This window comes from Mesoplodon densirostris, chromosome 7 (assembly GCF_025265405.1).
Source record: "Mesoplodon densirostris isolate mMesDen1 chromosome 7, mMesDen1 primary haplotype, whole genome shotgun sequence".
Taxonomy (NCBI): Eukaryota; Metazoa; Chordata; class Mammalia; order Artiodactyla; family Ziphiidae; genus Mesoplodon; species Mesoplodon densirostris.
This window is the reverse complement of record NC_082667.1, coordinates 79,284,281-79,303,214: the sequence shown is the minus strand read 5'-3', so window position 1 is coordinate 79,303,214 and position 18,934 is coordinate 79,284,281. Positions and strand designations below refer to the sequence as shown.

General features: G+C 48.0%; 2 protein-coding genes and 1 non-coding gene across 3 annotated transcripts in view; 1 reads left to right on the top strand and 2 right to left on the bottom strand.

Moving 5' to 3' along the window:
- The window catches only part of LOC132494286 (U3 small nucleolar RNA-associated protein 25 homolog), a 720,475-nt gene that overhangs the window by 60,042 nt on the left and 641,499 nt on the right, over nt 1–18,934 (top strand). The window lies entirely within an intron of this gene.
- Nucleotides 1–18,934, bottom strand: part of LOC132493606 (forkhead-associated domain-containing protein 1-like) — a 63,985-nt gene that overhangs the window by 13,885 nt on the left and 31,166 nt on the right. The window contains exons 7-10 of the mRNA XM_060104321.1: nt 18,513–18,617; nt 14,664–14,771; nt 10,442–10,594; nt 9,394–9,589 (exon numbers count right to left, since the gene is read on the bottom strand). Of these exons, the coding sequence (XP_059960304.1) occupies nt 9,394–9,589; nt 10,442–10,594; nt 14,664–14,771; nt 18,513–18,617 (562 nt within the window). The remainder of the gene's footprint in view (nt 1–9,393; nt 9,590–10,441; nt 10,595–14,663; nt 14,772–18,512; nt 18,618–18,934) is intronic.
- LOC132494548 (U6 spliceosomal RNA) lies at nt 2,003–2,109 on the bottom strand. Its single transcript, XR_009533124.1, has one exon. It is a non-coding gene; the product is annotated as a U6 spliceosomal RNA (small nuclear RNA).

The window sequence follows — 18,934 nt, the reverse complement described above, 5'->3', positions numbered from 1 at the left end:
GTGGGTGCGGAGAGAGACAGGAGGAGAGCTGAACCGGCTCGTGCCTGGGCCCTTGACCTCTGACAATGCCACTTGCTGAGAATTTCCAGCTTGGAAGAGTGAGAATAATAATATTATAATAATAGCTATTCAGTATTAACCACTTGCCGTGTGCCAGGCACCATGCCAGAAGTTTACCACGTGATATTTTCTGAGCATTACAAACAGCCCAGCAAGGAAATGTGTTTGCATTTATAGGTGAGACACAGACGCCCAGCAAGGTTCAGCTATGGAGCTGGTAAGCAGTAGGATCAGAATTCAGACCTAGGTCTGTCATTCTCTTTTCAGAGAGACTAGAGGCTGGAGAGTGAAGGGCTGGGCTGGCTGATGTGAAGGGTGCGTGAGGAGAGGGGCGCTGGGCGGATCCCGAGATGGCAGAGATGGTGATGCGGACTTGGGCTGTTGGAAAGAGGGATTTTCTTCTTTGGGAGAAGAAGCAATTCTTGATTATAGTTCTGGATACAAAAGTTACACATGCCTGTTACACAAATCCAAACAGGTCAGAAACCCATAAAGTGGAAAGTGTCCCCCCGCTGTATCCTCAGTGGCCGGCACACAGTAGGGCTGCAATAAATAGTTGTTGAACGAATGAGTGAAAGTCAAGGCTCACGCAGTCTCATCATGCTGGGATAATACTCTCAACACTTTTATGTCTTTTCCTCCAGATTTCTCCTGTGGTCGGATATTGGCATTTGAAAAAAAAAAAAAGAAAAAAAAGGGGAGAACACTGTGCATATTGTATTACAACTTTCTTTTTTTTCACATAAAAATACTGCGTATCTTGGATATCTGAGAAAGAGCGATTTTCTACGTATGCAGGGAATCCTTTTATTTGCAACAAAGTCTTGCAGAAATAGACACAATCAACTGAGCTTGCAAAGATAAATGTAAAAAGTCCTTTCTTTCCCTTATCAAAAGAAGCTGAGAAACCAGGCAGGACGAGAGGGGAGCTAACTTTTAAGGTCCTCCTTAGATGTTTCCTGTCTTCCAGTGGGACCACACAGTAATCCTTCACCAATCAGATTTTTTTTTTTTTTAGGTCACAGCTTTTTTATTTTTTAATTGAGATATAGTCAATGTAAAATATTGTATGTTTCAGGTGTACAACATAGTGATTCACAATTTTTAAAGGTTATATTCCATTTATAGTTATTATAAAATATTGGCTATGGGCTTCCCTGGTGGCGCAGTGGTTGAGAGTCTGCCTGCTAATGCAGGGGACACGGGTTCGGGCCCTGGTCTGGGAGGATCCCAAATGCCGCGGAGCGACTAGGCCTGTGAGCCACAACTACTGAGCCTGCGCGTCTGGAGCCTGTGCTCCGCAATGAGAGAGGCCGCGATAGTGAGAGGCCAGCGCACCACAATGAGGAGTGGTCCCCGCTTGCCACAACTAGAGAAAGCCCTCGCACAGAAACGAAGACCCAAGACAGCCAAAAAAATAAATAAATAAACAAATGTGGGGTTTAAAAAAAAAAAAGAAAATAATTTTAAAAAAATTAGGGGGCCTCCCTGGTGGCGCAAGTGGTTGAGAGTCCGCCTGCCGATGCAGGGGATACGGGTTCGTGCCCCGGTCTGGGAGGATCCCATATGCCGCGGAGCGGCTGGGCCCGTGAGCCATGGCCGCTGAGCCTGCGCGTCCGGAGCCTGCGCGTCCGGAGCCTGTGCTCCGCAACGGGGGAGGCCACAACAGTGAGAGGCCCGCATACGGCAAAAAAAAAAAAAAAAAAAAAAAAAATTAGGAAAAACTGAAATTAAAAAAATATATATTGGCTATATTCCCTGTGCTGTAAAATATATCATTGTAGCTTATTTATTTTATACATAGTAGTTTGTACCTCTTTTTTTTAAATTGGAGTATAGCTGCTTTACGATATTGTGTTAGTTTCTGCTGTACAGCAACGTGAATCAGCTCTATGTATTCATATATCCCCTCTTTTTTGAATTTCCTTCCCATTCCGATCACAAAAGGGTGGAACGCTTCATGAATTTCCGTGTCATCCTTGCACAGGGGCCATGTTAATCTTCTCTGTATTGTTCCGATTTTAGTATATGTGCTGCTGAAGTGAGCACAGAAGTTTGTTCCTCTTATTTCCCTACCTCTAACTTGTCCCTCCCCCTTTCCCGCTCCCCACTGGTAACCACTAGTTTGTTTTCTATATCTGTGAGTCTATTTCTTTTTTTTGTTATATTCACTAGTTTTATTTTTTAGATTCCACATAAAAGTGGTATCATACAGTATTTATCTTTCTCTGTATGACTTATTTCACTAAGCACAGTACACTCCAAGTCCATCCATGTTGCTGCAAATGGCAAAATTGCATTCTTTTTTATGGCTGAGTAGTATTCCACTGCATATATATATATATCTATATATATATGTATCACATCTATTTTTTGGGGGGGGCCACACCATGCAGCTTGTGGGATCTTAGTTCCCCAACCAGGGACTGAACCTGGGCCGTAGCAGTGAAAGCGTCAACTCCTATCCACTGGACCGCCAGGGAATTCCCTACTGCATCTTCTTTATCCACTCATCTGTTGATGGGCACTTAGGTTGCTTTCATGTCTTGGCTATCGTAAATAATGCTGCTATGAACATTGGGGTGCATGTATCTTTTTGAATTAGTGTTTTCCATTTTAGGGGAATAAATACCCAGGAGTGGAATTGCTGGATCATGTGGTAGTTCTATTTTTAGTGTTTTGAGAAACCTTCAAACTGTTTTCCGTAGTGGCCACACCAATTTACATTTCCACCAACAGTGTACAAGGGTTCCCTTTTCTCCATATCCTCGCCAACACTTGTTATTTGTGTTCTTTTTGGTGACGGCCATTCTGACAGGTGTTAGGTGATATCTTAACCAATCAGATCTTTAGTAGTGACCCCAATCTCCTGGGCTGCTCATGACATGATCCAACCATAGTTACTCAACCTGGATTTCCCTGAGGGATTTATTCCAGGATTTTACAGACCTAGCTCGTTACGTGCGTTTTATCCCTTAGGACAATATTTTAAAAGGCAGGTAGTATGGTGGTTCAGAGCAGGGGCTTTGAGGTCAGAGGGACCTGGATGGAGTCCCAGCTTTACCACTCGGCAGCTAGGAAATGCAGCCCATTGTCAAGAGCCGAGGAAGAAGGCCTGGGAAGAGAACTGAGTGCTCACGGCTAAGAAAATCTGACTAGCTGTCAAATAGAGATGCGGCAGGGGTCACAGGTAAAGGCACCTCGGCGTGAGTAAATCAAGCTGCCCTACCTGTGCGCATACCCATCTGCTTGCCATCCACATTTAGTTCACATTCAATCAACAAGTATTCAAGGCTGATGCGGATGGCAGCTACCGTTTCCTAAGGCTTATGTGTGACCCTATGATTTGGGTACCACGTCGTTTAATTCTCACAACTACCTGGTGAGATCTTAACCCCATTTTATAACCAAGTAAACAGAGGCACACAGAAGTCGAGACCTGCTCACACAGTGAGTAAGCGCACACTTGATAGTCACACCTTAGTAGCTGGTCTCCAAAGCCTGAACTCAGACTTATTCGCTCTAATGCAAATGGGGCTTTGCTGGGGCGAGGCCCGCGGTGCGCATCAGACACCCTTCACTCCAGGGAATGAAACTCTCAGGTTTGTCTCTGTTCAAGTTAACGACAGAACCTGTCCTCTAGGAACTGGGCATGTACCTGGTACCCCTCTGGATCTTCAGAGGGCATGTGGGGTCACAGAAAAAACACAAGTGCTAGGATCACAACGACCTCAGTTTGAGTCCTGACCCTACCATGTACCAGCTGTGTGACTTTGAGCAAGTTTCTTAATGTTATTGATACTCAGTTTCTTTACTTGCAAAATAAAGACGACAATAGTACCTGGCTCATTGGGCTGTTGGAAGATGAAAGTACACAGTACATGTAAAACAACTAACACAGTGACAAGTACCCAGGAGGAGTTAAACAAACCATCGTTCCTACCCTCCTCTTAGGAACTGTGAACACAGAAGGCTCTTAGGACTGTTTGTGTATGGTGATGAGTGACTGGGGGATCCCCTGCTGGCCTCAGTAATGGGAAGTACCTTGAATCACTTATCATGGTGGACTAACACATAAAAAGTTTTTGAGCCAGCTTCTTTTTTTTTTTTTTTTTTTTTTTTTGCGGTACATGGGCCTCTCACTGTTGTGGCCTCTCTCATTGCGGAGCACAGGCTCCGGATGCACAGGCTCAGCGGCCATGGCTCACGGGCCCAGCTGCTCCACGGCATGTGGGATCTTCCCGGACCGGGGCACGAACCCGTGTCCCCTGCATCGGCAGGCGGACTCTCAACCACTGCGCCACCAGGGAAGCCCCTGATGGCTTAATTTCGCAACCCATGTTTCTTTACGGGAATGTATGACTAGATTTAGAGACAGAGGCTTCAGTGACTCCTGAAGCCTGGGGAGGGGACAGTGCACACATTGCTTGGCCCTGCTATTACTAGGATAGAGATCATGGTCTTTCCTTGTTTTAGTTCTGATTTTGAAGAACAGCTAGAACTGTGGGCCACATCTCTCTTGGTTTCATGCACACTCAGACTCTGCCATGATTACAACGACAGTAATACAGGGGTTGGGGAGGGGTTGGGTTGCCGGGAGAAATGCAGCGCCCCTGTTCTCTATGCTATCTGTGAGGGGCAGGCACTTACAGAAAAGTTAATCTTGATTTTGCCTTTTTTTTTTAATACTTTTTTTTTCTTAAACCCCACATTTGTTTATTTATTTATTTTTTTGGCTGTCTTGGGTCTTTGTTTCTGTGAGAGGGCTTTCTCTAGTTGCGGCAAGCAGGGGCCACTCTTCATCGCGGTGCGCAGGCCTCTCACTATCGCGGCCTCTCGTTGCGGAGCACAGGCTCCAGACGCGCAGGCTCAGTAGTTGTGGCTCACGGGCCTAGCTGCTCCGCGGCATGTGGGATCCTCCCAGACCAGGGCTCGAACCCGTGTCCCATGCATTAGCAGGCAGACTCCCAACCACTGTGCCACCAGAGAAGCCTTGCCTTTCTTTTTAAACACGTTTAAAAGAAATTCACACCACCTTCTAGATTACCTTAGAGATATCCTGGCTGGGGTTGCTTAATCACCAGAGTTGAAAATCACTCCTCTATTCTCATTCATTATTGTAAGAATGTCAAATTTGCGCAGCCTCTCTGGAGAGCGCTTTGGCAAGTAGTATCAAGGATAAATGTTGGTGTGGCCCTGGGCTCTCCCTTCTCATTCAATACTTTCTTCCTAGTGATACCATTCACCCATATGGCTTTAATCACCATCCATCCATCCACCCGTCCATCCATCCCATCTGACTAAGCACCCGCTATGTGGCACATGTTCTTCTGGGTTCCGGGGCCACATCACTGATACGGTTGGATATCCAGGGTGACAGCTGCGTCCTTGGCACCTCACTTTGGATGTCTACAGGCACCTCACACTCATCTTCCCTCTCAAACCTGGTCCTCCTGTGGCATTCCTTACTCTGGATTTTAGTGAAGGAACCACATCTGTACTTTTAACACAAGCCAGAAACCTGGAGATCTGTAGCCCCCTTTCTCTCCATCACTTGCCTTCTAGCCATATCTAACTCCATCACTGAGGCCTTCTGATTCATCTCTTAAAATCCCCTGGAATCTTCTCTCTTGCTCCGTCCCCTCCATTGCCACAGTGAGGGCCACCATCGTGTCTTGTGACAGCCTCCTAACTGCTCTCCCGGGGTTCTGTGCTGGCCACCTTCCTGTACGTTTTCCACTCGTGGCCAAGATGACTGTCTCCAAATGCAAGCCTGTTCCATCAGTTCCTTACTTAAAACCTTTCGTGGGCTTGTCTCTGCTCTCAGGTTAAAGCAGAGCTTCTTACCAGGGCTCTGCAAGCCCCCGGCCACACCATGATACAGCCCCTGTGGACCTCCTTCACCAGTCCCTGCCTTCCGCCTCCTTTTCTTTTAGCCCCGTGAGTTCTCCATGCTTCCTGCGATCCCACCACGCTGCTCCCTCCACCCAGAATGCCCTCCCCTCCCCTCTTTGGCAAATAACTCCTATGCACCCTGCAGTTGCCCTGCCGTCCCTGACCAGGTCAGAGCCCTGCACTTCTCCTTCAAAGCAACTGTCATGAATAAAGTTTTACATGTGAGTGATTTTTCAGTTAATGCCCCACCCTATTCCTCCCTGAGACCCTAAGATCTACAAGCGCAGGGAGAGTGCCTGTTAGTTCCCCAATATTTTATAATGAAAGATTTCAAATGTACAGTGAAGAGGGAGGAATTTTACAGCCAACATCCATATACCCCATAACCTGAATTCTACCTGTTTCTGACCCCATTATGTTTCCAACCTTCACTGTGCCTGGTATCTAGGAGGCCTGCGATAAATCTTTGTTGAATGAAAGTGGTTCATATCCTTCCACATCTAGGATGATAAAGATAAGACGAACAGGTATGTGTGAATAATATTTATGTCAGCCTCATCTATTAAGTGTGAAAAACTGGAAGCAACTTAAATGCCCATTATAGAGGACTGGCTAAATAAATTACGGTACACCCTTCAGAATGGGGTTCCTTGCCATCAGTGACAGCGATGATGTAGATCTGTGTGTATTGACATGGAAGGGTGCTCCAGATGTACTGTTAGGAATGAAACTAAAGGAATTTGGGTATAATATGACATTATTCTTTTGTAAAGTTAAAAAATCAATACACGTGTATAGGTAGTGCCTATTTTATGCCAGGTACTATTTTAAGTACTTTACATGTATCAATGCATTTTAATCCTCACAAAAATCCTAAGGGGTGAGTATTCCCTATTATCCCCATTTTACAGGTAAAGAAACAGGCACAGAGAGGGGAAGTAACTTGCCTAGAATCACACAGCTCTTTCCATGGGAAAATGCCCTGGAAGTTCCACACAAAATATGATAGTAGTGACGATACCAAACGCTAGCGTGCATGTGAAGCAACAGGAACTCTCATTCATTGCTGGCGGGAACGCAAAACAGCCACTTTGGAAAAGAGTTTTGTGGTTTTCTTAAAAACTAAACGTACTCTACGGACTTCCCTGGTGGCCTAGTGGTTAAGAATCCGCCCGCCAATGCAAGGGACACAGGTCCAAGCCCTGGTCTGGGAAGATCCCACATGCCACGGAGCAACTAAGCCTGTGTGCCACAACTACTGAGCCTGTGCTCTAGAGCCCGTGAGCCACAACTACTGAGCCCGTGTGCCACAACTACTGAAGCCTTCGCACCTAGAGCCCATGCAATGCAACAAGAGAAGCCACTGCAATGAGAAGCCCGTGCACCACAAGGAAGAGTAGCCCCCGCTTGCCGTAACTAGAGAAAGCCCGTGCGCAGCAATGAAGACCCAACGCAGCCAAAAATAAATAAAATAAAATAAATTAATTTAAAAAAAAACCTAAATGTACTCTAACCACACGATTCAGCAACCGCGCCCTTGGTATTTACTCAAAGAAGTTGAAAACATGTCCACAGAAAACCCTGCATGTGGACGTTTATGGCAGCTTTATTCATAACTGCCAAAACTTGGAAGCCACCAGGATGTCCTTCAGTAGGTGAATGGATAATGGAATATTACTGGGCACTTAAAAAGAAAAAAAGAGCTATCAAGCCAAGAAAAGACTTGGAGGAAATGAAAATGCATATTACTAAATAAAAGAAACTAATCTGAAAAGTTGTATGATTCCAACTACATGATATCCTGGAAAAGGCAAAAACTATGGTGATGGTAAAAAGATCTGTGGTTGCCAGGGGCTGCGGGGGGGCTGGGAGGGAGCACAGAGGATGTTCAGAGCAGTGAAACTATTCTTTTTTTGAGGGGGGGGATAGGTTCTTTAATTTGGAATAAAAATGTCCAGTTTTGAAAAGAAAAGACGTTATCTTAAAAACTTAAGTCCTCAAACCACAGGTTTCCCCATGACGAGTTGAATTCCTGAACACTGCAGAGGGATTACTGGAGATGTTGATTACTTAAGGCACTAATAGGAAGGCACTGAAGAACAGCAGGGCCAGGCTTCAATCAGACAAACATGCGCTGCCATGGAGGAATTGCATAGGCTGGCTTTGAAGTTGGCTTCTCCTTTGCTTCTTTTTATTTTGTTAAACTTGTAGCTTTACTTTCCTCAATTTCTAGAATATCAGTTTCTAGATATTTGGGTTTATGGGTTATCATCATTTTGCTTTATTACCACGTCCCTGATCTGTAACTTCACCCACCCCACTTGCCCTCTATGGACTCCACAGGTGGCTTTTAATGAATTCTGCGTACTTTCTGTTACTGTGTAGTTACAGAGTGACCTGAGAAGTGAAACTCATAAATCGAGTTGACCTAATACCAGGGCTTTGTGCACAGAATCCACCAATCTGCTCAGAGATGGCCTGATCTGAACCACATCCCCCGCCGTGCTCCCTGGCTTCTGCTTAGGGCAGTAGATTTGGGATCAAAGGCACCTTCAGGACTGGACCATCTTCCCGGTGGAGCATCGTGATTTACAGGGCCTCTGGGTCCTCCCCGGGGTGGGCCTCATTATTGGTGGACCTGCTGGTCTCAGGACTTAATGAAGCTCAGGTTGTTGATGTCTCATCGCAGAAAGAATTCAGTGAGAGACAAAGTGATAGGTAAGACATGGACTTATTTAGAGAGAAACACACTCCACAGACAGAGCGTGGGCCATCTCAGAAGGCGAGAAAGGCCAGGGCAGTGAAACGATTCTGTATGATATTATAATGGTGGATACATGTCATCACACATTTGTCCAAGTCCAAACCCATAGGATGTACAACACCAAGAGTGACCCCTACACAGCACTGTAAATCAACTACACTCCAATAAAATTAAAATGAAAAAGAGTGAACCCTAATATAAACCATGGACTTTGGGTGATTAGGGTGTGTCAATGTAGGTTCATCAGTCCTGACAACTGTACCTCTCTGGTGCTGATGCTGATAAATGGGGGAGGCTGTGTATGAGTGGGGACAGGGGGTACCTGGGAAATCTCTGTATCATCCTCTCAATTTTGCCATGAACATAAAACTGCTCTAAAAAACGTCTCTACTCTATATATGTATATATATGGTTACTTCTGAGAGAGAAGATTTAGCATAATTTCGATTTTTCCTTTTGCCACGGTCACGTCTCATTTTTCTCCAGTAATCACGTCTCACTTGTGTACTTTTTTCCAGAAACACTGCTTCTCAAGTGGTGAAGCAAAGTGAAGTCTGGAGAAGGGAACACTTGGCCACATACCTAAGAAGCCTCCCTCAACAGATGTCCCATCGTGATCAGATTCAACGCAATATTTCAGTCATGTAACTATGTGAGAAAAGAGTTTCAATCACCTTTGTCGGAGCTGGAGAACTGGATCCCCACCTCGTGGAGGAGATGCTCCGTTTCCTCCAGCCAGGACAGTGACAGGCGCAAGATGTCCAGTGCCACCTTCTGGAGCCCTGAGACAGGTGGGCTCACCTGCAGGTGCTGTAGGAGGTCGACCTCCTTCTTCAGGTCATTGCTAGAGCAAGACATTGTCATGCATGCCTGGAAAGAGATGAGGTCGTGAGGAGCCCGGGCACCATCGCCAGAAATACCACCTGACGGTTGTGACCCACACAGAGCAGTGTTCTTGACGGGCCCGTGAAGCAGGCAGAGCTGTATGTTGGCCGCCCTGTGACGGCCCAGTTCTACTTCCCTTTTTTGGGGGGCGGAAGGAAGGAGGCAGCTTTTATTTCACGTGCACACTAATTGGGACTCTGGATGGACAAATAGACCCTTTGTTTAGGTATAGGCAATTCCAAAGCCAAATTGCCAAGGACGATTTGGCTGAAAGGAGAAGCAAATTTGGTTACAGAATTCCTGCTGAGATCAACACACAAGCTGGTCATAAAGTGCGGTTTCCTGATTTGAAAGAGTGCTGACAAGCCAACATTTGCCCAGACTCCCCAAATAGTAGCTGCATATTTCCAGAGAAAGCAGAAGCAGCTGCCTGATGTGATAAGCTGGATCCCTGCGTGGGGGCCATGAAGTGGGGGCTCTGCCAGACCCTCTGGTCCAATAAGGGTAAGAGCAGCCTTCCACTGCTGGGACAGAAAAGAAGACTGCAAATAAAGACCAGAATGTTTCTTTGGTTTCTCTGGAAATAACACGGGGCTGTTTTTTTTCCCCCGGGGTCTGGGGCCTCCCAAAGGCAGTACTTGGAGTGTGTCGGGCAGCTTCTCCTTGGCCACACCAAGTTCACCTGGGAGGCATTTCTGGAGGTCCTTTGTTTTCTGAGCTCAAACAGATTTCTCCAACAAGAGAAAAGGTGGACTAAAAGCAGAGCTGGACAATTTCCTGAACAAGGAGCACAAAAATGAGACACAGGGGACATTTGAGGAATGGAGAAGGGGGCACCTGGCAACTGTCTAAGGATGTCTTCAGCTTCTTGATGTTCTGGGTGATTTCCTCCTCTTTGCAGCTGCTGAGCTGGGTCTCCTTCTGCAGGGTCCGCTTTTGCTGCCAAACGTTGCTATTGTCCTCTGTGACCCTGGTGCTCTTTTCTAGTAACTGGTGAGAAAAAGAAAAAAAAAAGATTTAAAATGCAGGGTGGGGCTTCCCTGGTGGCGCGGTGGTTGGGAGTCTGCCTGCCGATGCAGGGGATGCGGGTTCAAGCCCTGGTCGGGGAAGATCCCACATGCCGCGGAGCAACTGGGCCTGTGAGCCACAACTACTGAGCCTGCGCGTCTGGAGCCTGTGCTCCGCAACGAGAGGCCGCGATAGTGAGAGGCCCGTGCACCGCGATGAAGGGTGGCCCCTGCTCGCCGCAACTGGAGAAAGCCCTTGCACAGAAACGAAGACTCAACCCAGCAAAAATAAATAAATAAATAAATTAAAATGCAGGGTGGCTCTGGGGGGAGGGGGCCTGGAGGGCTTCAGCTTAAGCTCGGAGGAGGGAGGTCCTGGCGTGTTTTGGGGATGGCTCTGGAGGGTGGATATTGGCTCTGTCACCGGGGCATGTTTCCCAGGATCAGAGATGCTGTTTTAAGAGCCAAAGGCCTGTCATGTGGCCACGAGTGTGTTCTAGATTCTTCTGCATTCTGGAAGGGATTCATCATGCTGAGCCTGATGCTGTGGGCTCCTAAAAAGGAGGTCGTCCGAGAGAAGCCCGTGGTGTGATCTTGTGACCCGCGCGCTGACACCCAGGGTTGGAGAGGATAAACGGAAGGATAATAAGGCATCGTTACAGCCAGAGGCCCACCCTCACTGCCATCTGCCACTTCAGGAGGAACGAGCGAGCGAGGACGCACCGTCCATGCTGAGGCCGCCCCTTTCCTCGCGGGGCTAACGGAGGTTCACCGTGCGGGTCTGCCGACCAGACACAGTCCTGGGTGGTTTAATTTGATTTTCACAGAAACACTGCAAGGGAGTTTACCTGGCTTTTACTTGAAAAGCCAGGAAATCCCAGAAAATCAAAACAAATCTTTATGGTGTAGCAACAGTGTGAAAATTATGTGCCACCAACAAAAAACAGGAACATATGCTCCCAGTGTCTGGAGCCCCGGGTCCCTGAAGGAGAAAGTGGGGAAGAGAGACGAGCCTGCTGATTGGAGACGGGTTTGTCCTGGAACGGTTTCACGCGTCCGCAGGTGGCCTTGAGGACCTGACCTCTGAAAAGCTCCAGCTGCAGCACAAAGAAAGGGAAGGGGATGAGGTGAGTGGCGCAGCTGCAGCTGCAAGGCTGGGGGAGGCGCCTCCATCGCTGGGTCTGGGAGAAATCGGTGAGAAGGCTCTGCACGCCTTTAGTGGTCATTATGGGTAATTAACACCTTCACCTCTCACCGGAAGGGGCAGTGCCCACACAAGAGAGGGGGACAGCAGGTTTTAATGACTTTTCAGGTGTGCCCGCCTAACCTAGCCGACGCACACGGTCAGCACACACACGTCTTGGGCTCTCAGAAGAGCCACTTGCTGCCAATTATCCAGTGGGAAGTCCAGGGCCAGGAGCGCTCTTCCATAATTGCTACGTTGGCACCAGGCTGTGAGATAAACATTGAGGCTGTCAGCCCGGGTAACTCGTGTCATCAGCAAGGGCGCCTGGGGAGAGGAGGAGGAGCTGCCTGCTGCCGTTTTGTGCCTTAGACCTTGTGTCCTGAAGATGACGTCTCCTGTATTCCTCTCCAGGTCCCCGGAGCCTGGTGCAGCGCCTGGCACACAGCAGGCACTCAATAAACGTTCATCGAATGCTTAGAACAGAAACACCTGTCAAGTCAAATGTTCAAAGTCCTCTCCTTCAGTTCAGCCAGTTTTTACTGAGTGCCTCCCTGATGCTGGTGTCTTCATATTACGGATGATGAAACAACGCAGTTAAATTAAATCAGGGCTTCTAGAATGACGAGTTCAAGATGCCCCAGGCTCATGAGACTTGAACGGCAAAGAAGCCCAAGTTTCTCTGGAAATTTCCCAACGTGATGGCCCTTGGCCTGGGTTTTTGGCTCACTGGCAAAATGTGGTCATGAAAGGCTCTACAACAGAGCCCTGAAGGACCACAAGGGCCACAGAATCAATGAGAACGTGAACAGGTCCTAAGACACAGGAGTCTGCTGCACACCAGGGAGCTCTGGGAAGCCAAGTAGAGGAATTGTGACTCTCCTAAGGACACCTCTGCAGTCATCCTGCCGGAAGCCAGCCGGGTGATTGGAGGGACTCTGGGTCGTCTGCTGGTTTCATGGCCAAGGGAGGGTCCTAGCTCGCCTGAGGAAGAGGTTATGTAGAGGACCCTGTGGGCAATGGCCCGCGTTATCACCAGAGGCGCCCTACAGGACTGCTTGGTGGGGGGTGGGGGTGGGGAGGGACAGGTCCTGCTGGACGGTGGGCTGAGTCCTGTGGTCACTGGCCTGGGGAAGGGCAGGACCTCAGGCCGGGAGCGGGCTGTGGAGACAAGGGGGTGAAACAGGAAGGCCCAGGCAGTGCAGAGAAGCCTTGTTCGTCCTTTCTCTCTCGAGTCTAGACCTGGAGGAATCTCAGTGTCTCTGAGGGTCTTCCTGGATGACCCCTGGCCAGAGCCATGACCAGGCGCTTGGCAAGTGGCGCAGATCATGCCCTCAAGGCGGGTGTTCGCCGTGGGTGCAGAGTGCCAGCAAGGTGAGGGGTAGCCCAGGTGCACAGAGGGAAGCCCAGGCTGGCGGGCTCTCTGCCTTGCTAAGGGGTCGGCACCCTGCAGGAGAAAGGACACCGGGGGTGATGGTGTGGAAGTTGGTTGAAGAGGCTTTCAAACCTGCCTGAGGGTCAGCATCGTCATTTAACTTGTGGGTGCCTCTGAAGTTCAGCGCGTGGGACAAATTCCGGTCACACTGATGGTCCAGGCTTGGATGCTACCAAACGCAAGGGCTTTGGGAGCTGGGCTGGGTGGGACGGAGGGCTCCTTTGAGGATCGTGGTTCTTAACCTTTTTTGGTGGTTTACAGATCCTTCTGAGCATCCAATGAGTGACGAGGTGGACTCACTCTCCCAGAAAAAGAAAAGCACAAACACATACACGCAAAACGTTCTTGGTCCCCCTGGAGCCGTGGCTGCCAGGAGAGGATGCCTCGTGGAGGGGGTCCAAGATGGGCTGCCCTCGGTGGGCTGTGTTCTGGAGGGCCAGTGCCCCGTCTTGGGTTCTCGTTTGCTCTCCCTTAGCCTTTGGTGAAGGCTCGTTTGCATGTCCTGGCCCTCATGTCTGTGCCACGTGTCAGAGGAAGGGCCACTGGGCCATCTTGGGTCAGAGCCCTGGGAAATGGCCCTCTCCCCACCCTGCCCACCTCCACCTGGCATAAGCTGTGGTATTCTGGGTTTTACTTTATTAAGAAAAGTGGCAGGACTTCCCTGGCGCTCCAGTGGTTAAGACTCCACGCAGCCACTGCAGGGGGCACGGGTTCCATGCCTGGTCGGGGAACTAAAATCCTGCAAGCCACGCGGTTCGGCCAAACAAAACAAACAAACAAACAGAAATGTGGCATTTCCCTGGGGACACTGACTGTAGCATCTGCTTGGGGGCCCAGAGGAAGAAAGATCGCTCTAAATGTCAGGACAAAAAATGTGAAGGAGAGGGCCTCCCTGGTGGCGCGGTGGTTAAGAGTCCGCCTGCCGATGCAGGGGATACGGGTTCGTGCCCCGGTCTGGGAGGATCCCATATGCCGCGGAGCGGCTAGACCCGTGAGCCATGGCCGCTGGGCCTGCGCATCCGGAGCCTGTGGTCCACAACGGGAGAGGCCACAACAGTGAGAGGCCCACATACCGCAAAAAAGAAAAAAAAAAATGTGAAGGAGAAAGTGCTAGAAACACCACCGGGGTCAAGAGCTCAAACCCTTCCCAAGAGGGAACTGCACAGCTGGTTCACTGGGGTGGGCCTTGAGCTGGGACTGGCTGCTTGGTCAGGGTCTCAGGCAACAGCAAACACTGGAGTGGGCAGCTTCCCAGAAGGAAAAGCCTCTTTAGTGAAATCCATGGGGACGCGGAAGCCGCACAAAGCCCTGCCCCTGAGATAAGCGGGTGAACTAAGCCAGGCCGTCTTCCTCCTCATTCATCCCTGCCGGCCGCTTGGGTGCGGGATTCCGTGGAGAGCACGGGCCCGTGAAGGGGCTCTGCAGCACGCCTACCTGACCTACTGCCCTTTCCAAATTGGCTTTAATGAGGTTTGCTCTGTTCCTCATTTCTTTCAGCTGAAGCAATTTCCTTCTGGAATCCTCCCGAAGCTTCTCTTCCACCTGAAAGGATGATGAAAGCATGGGCTTGCTGCTAATGTGATCATCATGCCCTCTGGGGAAACTCTTCTCGGGGGGTGCTAATGGCAGTGGGGGAGTCCCTGAGGGGTAGGGACAGCTGCAGCCCAGCAGCAGGGGTCACAGGCATGCAAAGGGTAGAGGCAAACTCACAGGGAGTTGCCCCCTACGGGAAAGGGCTGAGCTCTGCACCCGGGGCTCAACTATGTTCTACCGCACACTCCCATCCCAGCTCGGTCCCTAACAAGCCGTACGACACTGGGAAAGTTATTTCACTGCTCTGTGACTCAGTGTCCTCATCTGTCAAATGGGGATGATGATACTAGTATCACTGCATAGAGTTATTGTGGGCATTCAATGTTTGGAATAGTGCTTAAGGGCTCTGTGAGTGTGTTAAGTACTGTTGTAACCTATGAAAGGTGGACGGGAATGTCCGCCGTACAGTCTCGTTCTAATAACTCGTGATGGGTACTTGGAAATGTTATGATTGGGTTTATTATCATAACTGTTTGTCGTTACCACCTTGAGCACACTCACTGGTGGTAACCTCTCTGGAGGCTTGCTAAAGCAATGTCTATTAAGAATTGAAGCCTGCCAAGGAAGGCATTTAAAGTGGAGAAGCTTGCCTACTTTTCCCCCCTTGCTTGGGTAACAGTCAACGCACGGTAAGCTTGGGCGTGCTCCACGCTACCCTTGGCTGGCCAGTGTAGGCCTCGCAGCTGCTCAATTCTTGGATGCACCTGCTGAGCCCTGGGCCCTGGCACTAACAGGAAATGAGGCAAACACTCGTAAATAAATGGAAAGTTTTTGTGCTGAAACAAATTCACAGGCTGTGTTTTTAGGGATCTGAAGAGGGGGATCACAGGGATGTAATAAAAGACCCAGAAAAGCCCTTAAGAGCTTTCTTCTGAGTAGTGTGGTCCAGTGGAAGAGCCTCTACCCAGCTCCGTTACCTTGGAAAAGTCATCTAAGCTCTCTGGGCCTTAGTTTTCTCCCAGGTCTAAACATGCTCTGACTTCTATTTCAGCAGCCTGTTTCATATGCTGCAAAAGCCAAGTCCAGCTTTGGACTCTGCCCCTTTTAGTGTTCTGCATGAACAGCCCCCGTTCCTGTCCCCAAGCCTCAGAGTCACCTTCAAAAGCCGCCCTGCTCCCTCTCTCACACTCGGGGGTCTCACGCCTGTCCTCCAACCCTCTCAAATGCAAGCTGGACTATGACAACTGGCCTCCTAGCCTCGAGTTTAGTTTCTTCCAGTGCAATCTTAACGGTACTGTGAGAGTTACCCTGCTATAAGGCAGCTCTGTCCAACAGAACTTTCTGCAACGGTACAGGTACTCTGAGCGAGGCTGTGTTGTCTAATGCGGCAGCCACCAGCCACATCTGGGGATCGAGCACTCGAAATGGGGCTGGAGTGGCGGAGGAACTGAATTAAAATTTTATTTAATTTTCATTAATTTCAGTGTAAACAGTAGCATGTGGCTGTTTGCTATGCCAGGGTAACTGAAGTCAGATGAACCTGGAGTCAGACAAAACTGACTGTGCCATTGGGCTAGTTACTTTACTAGTAACTAGTAGCCTTGACTTTCTCATCTGTAAAATGGAGAGGATGATTTCTAGATCACAGCGCTGTTGTAAAGATTAAGAGGTGAAAAGTTCAGGGTAACGCCTAGTACATGACAAATTGTAACTATCATTTTCACCCTAATTACTGTCCACGAATGTCATTGCATCAGTCACTTGTTCAGGAGGCTTAGTAGCTCCCCACTGCCTGTGTGGTACAGAGCCCAAGCGCCTGAACTAAGGCAAAACACCAAGCCAGAGATTCAAGAAGCCCCTACGAACTCTGTACGAGGTAAATAGAACTGGATCCACACCTAGATAAACCATAATAAACCTGCTGGAAATCAAGGGAAAAGACAATCTTAAAAGCAACCGGAGAAAAAGACAGATTATGCAAAGGTACAACAGTTAGGCTTACAGATGACTTCTAAATAGAAATAATAGGAGCCGCAAGACAATAGTGACATATCTAATGCTGTATCTAATGTGCTGAAAGAAAAGAATTGCCATTGTAGAATTCAATACGCAGTCAAATGTGTTTTAAGAATGAAGGTTAAATATACATCTCCAGACAGACACACAGGCACATTTGAGAATTTGTCATCAGCAGAGCCACAATGAGGGAAAACATTAAAGGGTATTCTTCAGACACAAGAAAAATGAACCCAGGTGGGTGATCAGAGATGCAGAAAAGACAAGCAACAGTAAGGGTGATGTGTGGATATGATACTGACGATAGCAAAACACTAATAATGTCTTGTGGGGTTTTAACTATCAAGAGGAGTTTAGAAAATGACAGCAATGGCTTCTAACTCTGGAGGGGGTCAGTGAAGTTAAGGTGTTTGAAGCTCACTGCACTGTCAAGGAGAAGGGCAGGATCATCAACTACTAGTGCCTCCTGGGAAGTTAAGAATGCAGGGCTTCCCTGGTGGTGCAGCGGTGGAGAGTCCACCTGCCGATGCAGGGGACATGGGTTCGTGTCCTGGTCCGGGAGGATCCCACATGCCGCAGAGCGGCTGGGCCCGTGAGCCATGGCCACTGAGCCTGTGCATCCGGAGCCTGTGCTCCGCAATGGAAGAGGCCACAACAGTGAGAGGCCCGCGTACCGAAAAAAAAAAAAAAAAAAGAATGCACTTAATAGTCTTCAGGATGACTACTAAGAAAATAGTAGAAGAGTGAAAAACTTAATTAATGTGTGATTTTGGTGAGTCAAGGATGAATGCTATTGTCTTACTATTACTAAAAGAATAGTAAAAAAGTGAAATATTTCCAAGCTAATAGAGGGGGAAAGTGGAATAAGAGAAAACCATCCACTCAGAAGGAGGCAAGAAAGGAGAGAAAAAGGAACATACCACGGATGGTACAACTGGTATTGAGCAAGAAGGTAGAGTTAAACCCCAGTACACGAGTAATTACATAATATAAATGGACTAAAAGTCAAAGATTGTCAAACTGGATTTTGTAAAATTGATACGCTATTTGAAGGCATATGTCTAAACCTTAAGACAAAATTTGACAGAGAACGTATGAAAAAGATATGGTATGAAAACTCTAACCAACAGAAAGCCAGTGGTGAAGCTAAATGACAAAGGAGACGTTAAGGGAGAAACACTACTAGAGATGAAAAGGGACATTTCATGATGATCTAAATTTTTGCTCTACAGGAAGTATTAGGATTCTAAATTTATATGCACCTAGTAACACAGCCTCAAAATATATAAAGCAAACATCGTTCATATTAAAAGAAGAAACACTCAAATTACAAACATGTTGAGATTTTTAAAAACATTCTCAATGATGGAACAAAAAGACAAAAAAAAATCAATATGAGAATTTAAGTTGGAACAACATCATTGGCAAACTTGATTTAATGGATCAATTCTTTCTTAGATAATTTCACAAGTAAGATTTGGAGGCAGTCTAGGGTAGTGGTTACACACAGGAGCTTTGGAGTCAGGCAGACCTGGATTCAAGTTCTGCCACAACTACTTTATGCAAGTGAACTTGGATAACTTCCCTCACCTCTGTGAGCCTCAGTTTTCCCGACTGTAAAGTGGGGTTAATACCAGTATAGACCGCATGGGGTCATTGTGAGGATGAACAGAGATGAGGCAGGTGGAGTGCTTGCCCCAGAGTGGTTCCCAGGCCGACCTGTCCCTGCCATACCTTGCTCTTTTCCCGCAGCGTCATAGAGATCAGGCTCTGCTCGGTACTGCTCCTTTTCAGCTCCACCCTGAGCTTCCTCATTTCTTTTTCCATGTCATGGATTTGCTGAAAGAGTTCCAACAACAGGGAAGTCAACTCCACAACTCATTTCATCCGGTTCATTAAGGCAGAAACCTAGTCTGGGATTCGCTTAACTCCTTCTCTTGGGGGACAATTCCACATCTTTGAGGCAAAGTAGACTTTCTTTCAATGGATGCAATGAAAGGGCTGGGTGAGGGAAAATTTGAGTTTCTTTTGAAGATCAGCATGGATCCTGGATTAAGCAGTACAAGATACCTATCCACTCATTAGAATCTCTTTCCTTGGGGTATATTTTTGAGTTCAACCTAAATAAGGGCTGTTTGGAAGACACAATGGGCACA